The sequence below is a fragment of the Rhinolophus ferrumequinum genome, chromosome 23 (genome assembly GCF_004115265.2).
Source record: "Rhinolophus ferrumequinum isolate MPI-CBG mRhiFer1 chromosome 23, mRhiFer1_v1.p, whole genome shotgun sequence".
NCBI classification, from domain to species: Eukaryota; Metazoa; Chordata; class Mammalia; order Chiroptera; family Rhinolophidae; genus Rhinolophus; species Rhinolophus ferrumequinum.
In genome coordinates this window covers 11,971,648-11,984,514 of record NC_046306.1, presented here as the reverse complement: position 1 = coordinate 11,984,514, position 12,867 = coordinate 11,971,648, and the positions used below count along the sequence as shown (strand labels likewise).

The window sequence follows — 12,867 nt, the reverse complement described above, 5'->3', positions numbered from 1 at the left end:
TCTGATGTCAAAACGCATATATATCCTACCTTACGCGGTAGGAGAAGGAGAGGGGGTCAAAAGGAGTAGAAGTAGACAGAAAGTAAGAGAGGGAAGAGTCTGAGAAAGGAGAGAGAGGGAAGGAAGAGGAGGGGATTGGCAAGGAGCTGTGAGTTGTGCTTAGGATTCTCCCTCCACATCGCTGGTTCCAGCCCAGACTTCCAGAAGCAGGGATGCGCTGCCCACTGTCCATGCTGCTGCCTGCCCTGCTGCTACCTGAGGTGAAGAGCCTAAATCCAGGGATAGGTAGGGTTGCCCAACTGAGTCTTGGGCAAACAGGATCTAAGAGCCTAGCGCTCCATGTGCACTATTAGATATGAAAAGGCTGGTCCTTGGAGAGCACAGAAACCAGCGGTTCTCAGCCTGGCTGCACATGAGAATCTCTTAGGAGCTATAAAATGAAACCAATGAGGAGCCCCATCCCAGACCAATTCAACAGGACTCTCCTGGGGTGGAGCACAGGCAAGCGGATTTTAAAATGCTCCCACAGTGATTCTGACGTGCATTCCAGGCTAAGAACTGACGCCCTAGACCCAACCACTGATTGAACTGATGAGGACACTGAATCACCGAGAGGCTCAGGTACTTTCCCAAGGTTACGTCACTAATGAGTGGTAGGGAAAGACTAAAACCCAGGGCTATGTAGCCAATATGTCACCCTCCAGGACTCACTATGCCTGTGTTAAGACTGATACCCAGAAGGAAGCAGGAAGGATGACACATGCCACCAAGTCAGCAGGGCTCCTCTTCGGCAAAATCAGCAAGAGGAGTTGGACACTCCTGAGAGGAGATGCCCCTCACCTCCCCATATAGACTGGGTGGGCTTTGGCACCAGAGAGTCCTAGGTTCAAATTCAGCCACTTCTTCACTCTGTACCTTGGTCAAGTTCTTTTCTCCTGTTTGATCTGTTTCCTCACCTGACATTTGGAGGGGCCCATTCTGCCTCTCAGAGGTGCTATGAGGATGAGAGATGATGAATTTCAGTGGCTGGTGAAGCTGGGCATGAAGTAGGTGTTCAGTAGGAGGTACTCCTTTTTCCTCTCTTGGCATGGTCGGAAGATCTCTGGGGCCATGTCTGTGGCCTTCAGTAGGAGATCCCTGGGCACCAGCATCAGGGGGAGGGGGCTGGCTCACCCCTCATCTCTGTTTTACCTGGGTGGTTCTGACATGGCTTGAATTGGAACCCATGTCCAGGTTCCCAGGCCAGAATTCCTTCCTGTCTTGTTCCTTAACCTTCGCTATCTGTGGGGTCCAAATGAGACCCAGACTTGGGCTCCAGAACCTCCAAGAGAAGCCCCAGTTGGCTCAGGGAGGAGGTGGTGCTGGGAGGAGTGGAGCTCAGGGCGTGAAGACATACATTCTCCTTTCAGCCCTGTCTTCGGCTCTCGGTGTGGCTGTGGGAAAGCCGTCTGACCTGACGGGCCTCAGTTCCCCTTCTGTGCAATGCTGCTTTATCCCTCCTACCTTCCTGGGCGAGGGAGACGCCTTCATGAGATGGAAGAGAGGAAGCACTTTGGAAAAGCCCAGAGTCCTCCAGCAAAGTGACCAAGTGTCGTTATTATGAAGATGTTTATAACTATCATCATCCTGCCTCTTCCCTTCCTCTCTGGGCTGCCCTGCTGGGCCTGGGAAACCCTCAGCTCACATTTAGCTTCTCAAACATTTATAAAAAATGAGTCCCACCCCCTGCTGCTGCCAGAACTATGCAGAATGCTTTCTATTAAAAATTAAAAACCACTCGTCTGAGGCCCCGGGAGCGCTCAGATTACACAGGAAACAAGCCCCTTGTCAAACTCTCCCTTCACCGCATCCCCAAATCCCTGTTTGATCATCACTTATAATACGCTCACTGGGCTGGCCTCGACCCACTTCTGCGGCCCAGCCAGGGCAGCCTAATGTAGATGGATGATGCACAAGAGATGCAGGAATGTGGCTGCACAGGAAGGGGAAGTCATAGGAGGGGGCGGGGGAGGCAGGCCCAGCGACAAGTGACAGACAGATGGGGCAAGAAAGTGGGTCAGAGACAGAGAGACAGAGGGACAGAGATTCAGGGATGGACGGAGGGAAAGTGGGAAAACATACCAGACACATGGGGAGAAATTAGAACAGGGACGGAGAGATGAGGGCTGGAGAGGCAGAAATACATGGAGACAGAGAGAAAGTGGGACAGAAAGAGGTAGAAAAACAGATGAAGTTGGAAAGTGGAGTTCTATGGAAACAGAGACAGGTGGACATACATATGAAGTAGGAGAGTGGGAGAGAGCAGGAGTGGGGGCAAGGAGAAGAAAGGCGAGTTTGGCCCAGCAGGGTCAAGCCCCCCCACATCACAAACACATTTCTCCACTGTCTCCAGGGAACTCTGGAATACCCTCCCCTCACGCTTCCTCTTTTCTTGGGTCCCAGCCCTGGACTCACACATGCAGGACACCCTGGAGTGTGTGTGGGGATCTCATCTATTCCCCTGAGAGAGAAGACTCTCCTGCCATCCCCAGTTGAAACCCATACACTCCTCCGCCTCTTCATCTTTACACAGAGCACTCATTCCGTAGTCTGGTCACCTTGTTTGGGCCAGCGACATCCCTCTGCCAGTTGCAGACAGAAAACATTTTTTGCTTATAATTCCATTCTAGTCAGTCACCCAACATTTACAGACTACCTACTATGCGCTAGATCCTTGAGGGCAGGATGATGGCTTTGTCACCTTTGTGCCCCCTCCCATGTGGGCACAGGGCCTGGGTATAGAGAGGGTGCGCATATTTGTCGAGTGATTTGTTGATGGAAAAGACAAAGAAAGACACGGGTATACTCCACCCTGTCCAGATTACCTGGGCCACGGGGTGCTCCTCAGGGCCAGGGTTTCTGTGCCTCTCTGCCACCTCTCCCCCCCCCCCGAAACCCCTGTCCCGTTCCCTCCATCCTGAGTGGAAGAGCCAGTGCCGTTGCTAGGCAAGTAGATATTGCACATATAGATCTTCCTGGACTTTAATTAAAAACATCTTTAGAAGTTGTTTCTGCAGAGGCCAGCGATTGATTCCTGGTTTGGGCCTGAGGGCTGCTGAGCTACACTCTCTCCAGCTGTAGATGGGACAATCAGAGGCTCCCCTCCCCAAATGAGACCCTCGGGAAACACACTGCCTCCCGCCTTCCTCCTTTCCTCTCTGCCACTGTCATCCCAGCACTGGGTTTAGCCATCAGATAGTGTGCTCTCCCAGTTTTATTTCTCTTCCCCTCTTGAGCCTCAGTTTCCTCAGCTGTAAAATGGGAAGTGGCAACACTTAACCCCAGTGAATTCCTGGGAGGATGAATTGAGATTAGGGATGTGAAAGTGCTCTGCAAGCTGTAAAATCTTAAGCAAGCTAAATAAATAGTTGTGACTATTTGCCATATACGCCAAGGCAAGCAGCTGAGCTTCTGGGTCTGGGTCTGGCTCTAGCTCTTGCTCTGGAATCTCAGGCAAGTTACTTTACCTCTCTCTGCATTTATTTCCTCATGCATGAGGAAATGAATGAGGACAGTAATACCTGCCTTGCTTATTCTCCATGATCATGAGAATAAAGGGAAATAGCTCTGTGAAAGCAGTGTTTGCTGATAGCTATTATTTAGTGAATATGCCAAGAAGTGCAAACTGTACTACAAAACAGTCTTTTTCCATCTACTAAATATGCTGCTCACACAGGAACTGGAATACATTGGAAAGTGGCTATGGCAGGGCCCCTGCCCACTTCCAGTTTGTTGAGCTCCAACTCCATGGCCCGGCAATGCCAATCCTACCACATTCTCCTTCCTTTGCTCACAGCAGACATCACCAATCGATTGTGGCATTCTTTTCTGCAGAGCCTGAATGAGACCTCAGACTCCTTCTCAACACAGCCCTACCGTCACTATCAATTGATTAGAGTTGAAGAAACTGATCTGCCACCACTTTGAGGTCAGGAGCTGTGTCTTGGTCATCTTTGCGTCCCCACACACCAAGCAAAGTGCCCTACACGTAGTAGGCATGAATATGTGTTTATCGAATTAAAACAACTGCTTATTTTTAATCCCCTTGGGGCTATACAGAAGATGCCAAAAAATGTACACACATTTTAAGAAAGGAAAAAACTGTACTAAAACTGTAATACTCAATATCTACTGATAACAAAAGATGAATACAAGTCATGCGTGTACATTGTTTTGGCACCCCCGGTATATAAAGTAGGTGCTAATAAATGTTTGCAAGGTTGGGTGACTCATCTTTGCAACCCCTACAGAGCCAAGTGTACCAGAGGACTTGTTTATAATGGGTGCTAACAAACATTTGTGGATTTAATTCAATTACTTATCTTTACATCCCCTGCAGTGCCCAGAATAAAGTAGCGGCTAACAGATGTGTGTTGGATTGAACTTCTCATTTCTGTATCCTCAACAGTGCCAAGTATATTGTCTTATACATAGTTGTCATTAATTAGCAAGTGGAGTGGAACTGGGCACAGGAGCCCTATGAAATCCTCTTGCTGTCCATGGGTCAGGTTGTGACACCCTAGAGAAGGGGTCTAGCCCCGCCATACATCAAAAGATTATTTAGTCCAACTCTTCTCTATTAAAACTTACTCCCTTGTTGATTTTGTTTAGCCTCAAGCTTTAAATTCCCTCTCTGTTGGTGTTCTAGAGTTGTATCTCTAATCTTGATCTTGCTCTTGACCTTCAGACTCTGAGATTCAACTGTCCCCTTGACAACTCCACTTGGATTTCTAGTAGACCTCTCAATCTTAACATGTCTCATAACGAATTCTTAATTTTGTGCTGCAAACTTGCTCTTCCTGGAGCGTTCCCCATTCAGCAAAGCAGCTGCATCCATCCAGTAACTCAGGCCAAAAGCTTCAGCGTCATCTTTATCTCATCTTTCCCTCACTCCCAACATTCAATCCTCTACAAACCTTTTCAGCTCCACTTTCAATATACATCCATAATCCCATACCTTCTTACCAAGTACACTGGTCCAAATCACCATCACCTTTTGCCTGCACGATTGCAGTTGCTTCCTCACTGATCTCCCTAATTCCATCCGTGTCCCACCCCCTGCAGTCTATTTGCAACATGGTGGCCAAGAGTCATCCTTTTAAAATCTAAGTTGGATCATGTCGTTCCGCTACTCCCTATCTCACTCCGAGTAGAACCAAAAACTTTTCAGTGGCTACAAAGTCCTAAGTGATCCTGCCTCCAGTACCTCTTCCGATTTCATTGGACACTCTTCTCCTCGCTTATTCCTTTCTTCACCCACACTGACCTTCTTGCTGTTCCTCTAACACGACAAATTCACTATGCTGCAGGACCTTTGCACTTGCTGTTCCTTCTGCCTGGAACATTCTTCCTCCAGCTTAGTGGTCCGCCAAGGGTGGTCCCTGAACCAGCAACTACAGCAACACCTTGGAATTTGTTAAAAATGCAAATATTTCTAATAGCCCAGATCAACTGAATCAGAAACCCTGGGGGGCGGAGGCAGCCATCTGTGTTTTAAGAAGCCCTCCAGGTAATGTAGATATGCAATAAAGTATGAAAACCACTGTTTCTGATAGCTCCTTGGCTCACTCCCTCGATTCCTTGATCTTTGTTCAAATGCCCTCTTATAAAAAGAAAGGCCTTCCCTGACTCCTCTATCTAAAGTAGCACGCCCCAATATAATTCCCAATCCCCTTTTTCTTCACAGCACTTACACCACAGGGCATATATATGCGTATATTGGTTACTTGTTTCTTTCCTGTCTCTCCCCGCTCTATCCAACAATGCCTGGAACAATGGCTGGAACAGCGCCTGGCACACAGTAGGCACTCAATAAATCTCTGTTGAAATGAAATAATGAACTTCCCCCCCTCCCCATGCTCAGAAGGGAACTTGGGGCCCAGAAAGGGGCAAGGGACTTGCCCAAGGTCATGAGGGGAACCAGGCCTCCTGGCTGTGAGCTGCAGGACCTGCTTCCTGCATGAGGCTCAGCTTCGCTGGTGAGCCCCTCCTCAGAAGTGTGGCTCAACCGAGGCCCCCACCCCCCTACTTCCCTTCCCTTTTAAGCTGTGCGTGGTTTAATCTGCCAGCGCTGCTGCCTTTCATGTCCCAAGCTGCGCCTCTGCTCCCTCTGATCTCCGAAGTTGCCCAGACCCAATGCCGCCTGTCGGCCCACCCCCTTTGGCCCAGATCAGGAGGCTCAGTAATTGTGACTGATTTTCAAAGCTGCCTGGCGTCTCCACAAGCACCCTGGTATTGAATTTGCTTCCCCTTCAAAAAGTTGCTCAAATGAAATAAACTAATTTAATTTCTGCTTCCTCCCTCCCCCTCCTGGGTTCCCTGGCTTGTCTGAGTTGAGTCCCGCTGCCTGAGTTTTTCCTGAATGGAATGTCAGAGTGAGTGGGCTAGGAGAGGGAGGTGAGGTAGGGCTGGGGCTCCTTAGGCTGGTACTCATGAAGTTAGGGGCTGGCTCTGCCTCCTACTTTCTGGGTCACCTTGAACCAGGCTTTGCCCTTCTCTTGGTCTCAGTTTCCCCACATATGATACAAGGACCCTTGCCACTCCAACAATCTGGGAGCCAAGCCAGCGACGTGCTCGGTCACTGACTTGCTATGTGACTGTGGGTGCATTTTCTCTTCTCCGAGACTCAGTGTGCCCATCTGTTCAATGGGGGTGCTACCATCAGTCCTGCCACCTCTCAGAGTCGAAGTGATAGTGAAGTGGTGATGAACAGGTCACGCTGGTGGACGTGCAGCAGCACTTCTCTCTGGAGCCCCCATATCCCCACCCAGTCTCCATACTGCAGCAGAGGGAGCTGTCTAAACTGTAAGTGTGCCCATGTCACTTCCTTGCATAAGCCTTTCCCAGGCTCCGTGCTTCCCTCAGGGCCTTTCGCTATGGCTCCTGCTTCCTTCTTCAGCCTTCTTTCTGGCTTTTTCCATGTGGAAATGTGCAGGTCAGGGCCACATCTTCTTAGGCTAGAATTTGAGTCCAGGAGTCGGGGCTGCTGGACCTGAGAAGTCAAGGGCTTGAGCTACCTCTGACTTGCTGTGTCACCTTGGATGCCTCTTTGAACCTCAGTTTCCCCCATTTGCAAAATTGATTTCTAAGTACTCACTGGTCTCTGAAAGTCCAGGGGTCTTTGCTACTGATAACTTCCAAATTTATCTCTCCAGCCCAGACCTCTCCACTAAACCTGTGCACGACACTACCTTTTTCAAGATCTCCACTTGGTTGCCTAGTATGTACTTCCAACTTAGCACATCTGAAACCAAACTCTTGGTTTCCCTCCATTTCCCCAACTCTGTTCCTCCCATCTCAGTAAATGGAAATTCCACCTATTTAATTGCCCAGGTCAGAATCTCAGTAGTCATACTTGAATTTTCTTTCTCTCACACCCCACATCCAATCCATTAGCAAATGCTGTCAGCCCTACTTTCAAAATATATCCAAAAGTCGACCTCTTTTCAATACTCTTACTGGTACCCCCTTGTTCCACGCCACCACCATTTCCTGTCGAGGAAACTGCAATATACTCCTCAAGGGGCAACCTGCTTCTGCCCTTGCCCCCCCACCTAATTTTCACAGAACAACCAGGGGATCCTATTACAACTAAGTCAGATTGTGTCACTCTTCTGAACAAGCCCCTTTACTGGCTTCCCAGTTTGCTCAGCATAAAAGGCAAAGCCCTGACTATGACCTACATGCTGCACAATCTGGTTGCCATGCCTCTTCTCCTTGAGGCCTTCGCACGTTCTGTGCCTGGAACACTCTTCCCCCAGGGCTCATGCCTTCACATCCTTCAGGTCTCTGCTTCAATGTCATCTCAGAGAAGCCTTCCCAGACTGATTTATCTGTTTACTTGCTTACTGCCTGTCTTCCTCAGCCAGAATGTACCCTCCATGAGAGGAGGGAGACTTATCTGCCTTTTCATTGCTGTGGCCCCAGTGCCTAGCACATAGTAGGTCCTCATACATATTTGTTAAATGAATGAATGAATGCACTCAAATAGACACATAGTATGTCACATGTATGCACCAGCCTTAACGTGCTGTTTGGCCAGCCACGCGTATTCACGTCTGCACATAAGTAGGCAAGTGCATATGCACACTAGGTATACACGTGGAGGTGTGTGAGCGCACACACACCAGCCGGTACCCACATACACACCCTCATTGCTCCCTGTTCTCCCACCATCCCTTTGTGCCCACCATTTGCTCTGGTCTACTTCCTCCTCTTCCATCACTGGCTGCCTGCTTATTACCTGCCAATCTGCCAAATTTAGCCCAATCTGGGGCTGACTGTGCCTTCCCCCCAGAACCCAAACACCCCGGCCTGTGATACACAGCCGTAGAGCTGGAAGACCCAGAAAGAGGCAGCACCGAGCCCTTGGCCACAGTGCGTCAGCAGCGGAACACGGTCTGGGACGTAGGGTCACTGTTCCCTGTCCAGCCTGGCTTGCGGGTACTTAGGCTAACATAGTGGAGAAGGAGATGGCAGCTGCTGGCGCTGTCTCTCACCCCACGACTCCAGCTTCTACCAGGAGCCCCAGGCTAAGTGGGCCCCACAGAGGGAGAGGACAGATTCATCCAACCTTTAGCGTCAGTGTCCCCTGCTGGGGAAATGTGAGTTTCTGAGTGTGGCCACGTCTGAGGTCTTCTTGCAGATGGGTGTTTCGATGGGTGTTTCCACAGGTGCCCAAGTTGTGCCCAGTGCCCCTCAGTGTTTGCAGCCATGCCCAGGTATATGCTACCAAGTCTGTGTCTGGGGGCTCAGCCATCTTGTGAACCTGTGTCCTCGGGTGGCTGGGTCTGGGTGTTTTGGGGCTTCCTGTGGCAGTGAATGAAGCTGTCTGAATGCTGTTTCACCTGGCTGTGCCCAGGCCTGTCTGTGGCTACACTCTGGGGGAGCCCTGGCCCAGGATGCTAATGTCTGGTGTGGGTTTTGCGTGTCTATATAGATGGTGGTGTCTGTGCATGAGCTCCATCTGTGTGAGGCTGTTTCCGGGTGGGGTGATACATGGCTATGTTGGGTGTGAGGCTGTGTCCTGTGGTGGGGGGGCCTTGTCTCAGCTGTGTCCCACTCTGGTTGCTTTTGGCTGTAAGTGTGCCCATGTTCAGTCGTGCCTGCGTCTGTGTGGGGAGTGGCCAAGGCTGTGCCTGTGTGTGTGTGACTGTCCCAGATGCTGCCTGCGCATGAAGCTGTGCCTGCGTGGGGCTGCGTGCAGGTGGACGGCTCAGCCGGTATGTCGGGCTGAGCCTGTGTGTGTGACTGTGTGTGCATGTACGACCATGTTCGAGTGTGTCTCTGTGTCACATGTAGACGGGTGTTCCCGTGGGGACTGTGTCCATGTATGTGCCTGAGGTCACATGTGTGCTTCTGTCCTGGTGCAGCTGTGACCAGGACGATGCACGGGCCTGGGTGGGATCCTGCGCTCATGTCTGTACCCTCTGTCCTGGGGCAGCAGTTCCTGTCTGTCCTGCCCCTCCCCAGAAGATCAGCTACTCCCCCCATAGTAGGCTCGCACTCAGAACCTGGCAACTCCCCTTCGCCCTCACCCTCGCCCCACCCCGATGCCCCCCGGAGCCCTCAGCCCACCTGTGGGTGAGAGCTCGGCCACGCTGCCAATGTAGGGGCCGTGCAGGAAGCGGGGCTCGCTGTCATTGATGTCCTGCACCTTGATGATGAACTCCGACTCGGGCTCCAGCAGGCGGTTGGTGGCGCGGTCCCGAGCCTGGGCCCGCAACGTGTAGAAGGTTTTCTGCTCACGGTCCAGGCGCTCCATGGCATGGATGTCCCCCGTCAGCTCGTCGATCAGGAAGATGGTCCCAGCGCCCTCACCTGAGATGGTGTACTTGATGGCTCCGTCCCCCTCGTCCGAGTCTGAGTGGATCTGGAAAGGCAGAGAAGAAGGCAGGGGGCAGGTTGGGGACGAAGGTCCTCTCGGCCTCCACCCTTGAGTCCCCGTGGGGGCCTGTTCCTAAGCCTGTCTCTTCTTTGACACACCCATTCTTCAGTGAAAACACTGAGGCCCAGGAAGCCATGCCTCACCCCAGTCTGGGCCTCACTGTCTGGCCCGGAGTTCTTCACCAGCCCTCCATGGCTCTCCCTGCCCCAGCCCTGCTCCTGCCATCTACCTTCCCCTCTGCAGCCTCCAAGGCAAATCTGAACAGGTCCTTTCCTGCTTGCAACTCTTCCATGGCTCCCACTGCCTTTAAATGAAGCTCAGAGCCACCTCCCCACCAATCTGCTCCTGCGTTGAGCACCCTGCCCTTATCTCTCGGCCGACTGAAACTCTACTTAGCCTGCAAGGATCAGTTCAAATGCACCTCTTTCCCTAAAGCTTTTCTGGATCCCCACCCCCAATTCCCCTCTAAGATTTTTGTAGTACATCAAGCCATCATTATCATGTTCAGCTGGTAGGATGGCTTAGCCAGTGCTTCTCAACGCTTTTGTGCATGCAAATCACCTGAGGAGCTTGTTAAAATGCAGATTCTGACTCAGTAGGTCTGGGATGGGGCCTCAGAGTTTGCATTTCTAACAAGGTTCCAAGCTGCTCTCCAATCTCACTAGGCTCTGAGCTCTCAGAGGTCAGGGCTGGTATCTTACTCATCTCAGTATCTGGAAAGCCAGCCTCAGGGCTTGGCATGAAGGGAGAGAGGAGGAAAGGGAATGCAAACTGAAGGAGCAGTCACCAGGTGCCAGGCGCTGGGCTAAACAACTTACATGCTTACCCCGTTCAGGGTTCTTTAAAAAAAACACAACGAACCCTGCTAGAGTAGGTTTTGCTGTCCTCAGTTTACAGATTTCCCCTCCCTCCCCCCCCCACCTCCCATTTTCCTACTGAGGATTAGGGAAGTGGGATGATTTGCGCAAGGTCAGACCACTGGAGGAACTGGCCTGGTCTACAGCCTGGGCTTTCTCACTCCATCCTCAAGCCTCCTGGGAGGAGCCCAGGGGAAGGAGAGGCAACACAGCCTGACCTTGGCTGCAGCATCAGCTCCTTGTGTGTCCTTGCACAAGTCACTGCACCTCTCTGGGCCTCAGCCACCTCCTCTGTAACCTGTGGATCATAATAGCACCTTCTTTCTAGACGTGTTGGGGGGCTAATTGAGTGGAAAGTCCGTAAGGCCCTTAGCATCTGCCTGGCACCCTGTTACACTTACAATATTAATAGCCAGCATGGCTGGGGCACTATCCCCGGAGTGGTACCCTAGCAGGACTCTGCTGGGTCAGGCAGGAACCCTGTGGTTGCCACATCACGGAGGTTCGGAGGTCCCAGAGGCTGAGCGAGTTGGGGGCGAGGGAGAGAAGAGGGACTATTTACACAGGCCAGGAGCTATCTCACTGTCTCAACAACCGGCACAACTACACCAGTATATATGAGCTGAAAATAAGCCTTGCCCGAGGCATAATAAGTGTCCAATAAATGGTAGCTATCGTTATTATTATATTATTACTAAATGTTGGCTATATATAACTGGGATTTAATCCAGGCGCTGTTAGGCTCCAGATCTCAGGCTGTTTTCACTGCACTGAGATCTCTTGGGCAAGAAACTAGCAAACAGACTGTTCTCTCAAACAGAAACACCTAAGTCGTTATCCTCCAATGCTTAAATCTCTGCGGCAGCTCTGAACAGAAGAAAACGTATCTGATGAAGCTGGTGACCTTACCGGTCCCTGTTCCTCTCTAAGCTTCCGCAGAGATGGAATGTGAATGAGAGAATCCCCAAGTCCCCTTTCGGGCTAGGACACTGTGTCCCCCAGCCCACTCAGCAGAATAACAGGTGCCAATGAAGTCGTCATGAAGGGAGACAAAAGCCCACCCCCTGCCACCCGGGAGGAGCCTGGGTATAAATTCTGCTGGTGGAACTTTGTGTCTGAAAGGTGGATTATAGAAGTGCCATTTGGAAGATTGAATGGCCCATAAACATTTTCATATTTCATTAGCCGATTAATGGGCATCTCTCTCTTTTTGGCGAGTCTGCTGATTCTCAGCAGAAATTGCGGGGAGTAAATGGAGGCGTCTGGTGGAACCTTTCCGGGTCCCCGTCCTGTTATAGATTGCCCCAATTAATGCCTGTTCTGGGCTCCACCAAGAAGCCTTCTTCCTGTCCAGTTACTGTTAATAGATTTCTCATAAGTGGCTGGATTGTAAAAACCTCATAACTCAGTTTAATGCCCCCAATAAAATTATCTCAGGACGGCGGCCTTGAATCATTGGCGGTGCTGAGGATGAGGAGCCCTGTCTCTCCTGTTTGCTGTTTATGCTTTTCCTCCACCTCTGCCCAGGGGACATGGCGATAGGAGAGAGTGGGCCTGTTCCCTCTCAGGGTACCTCCACCCACTTCCCAATCAGAACTGGCATCTGCTCATTTAATCAGCAAACATTTCTGAGCAGTGTGTGGGATGCAGGCATACCTCGGAGACATTGCGGGTTTGGTTCCAGGTGCTGCAAGAAAGTGAGTATTGCCACAAAGCGAGTCATAATCTTTTCGCTGGGTGGAGGGTGTTGCCTTCAATTTGTGAAAAATGCAACATCTGTGAAGCGCAATAAAGCGAAGTGCAATAAAATAAGGTATGTCTGAAGATACCATTTGGTGGGACGTTTCACAGCTGTAATCTTATTAGTCTTCATCACTGCCATATGGAATGTTATTATTCTTCCCATTTCTTAGATGAGAAAACTGAGGCACAGAGAGGGAAAGTCATTTGCTTTGTCACAAAGCTACGTGCGGGAAGCCAGCTTCTGATCCCATGACTCACTAAGGCTGTGACCATGGGCGTGCTAATTTTACCTCTCTGAGCCTGTTTTCCCAGCTGAGAAATCAGATCGAGCACTACCTGGCA

The 12,867-nt window shown here is 50.7% G+C and overlaps 1 protein-coding gene across 2 annotated transcripts in view; it reads right to left on the bottom strand.

The window, feature by feature from the left end:
• The window catches only part of CDH22 (cadherin 22), a 123,101-nt gene that overhangs the window by 50,496 nt on the left and 59,738 nt on the right, over positions 1 to 12,867 (bottom strand). For both annotated transcript variants that reach the window (XM_033095197.1, XM_033095199.1), the window contains one exon: positions 9,616 to 9,910. In XM_033095197.1, coding sequence (XP_032951088.1) covers positions 9,616 to 9,910 — 295 coding nt within the window. The remainder of the gene's footprint in view (positions 1 to 9,615; positions 9,911 to 12,867) is intronic.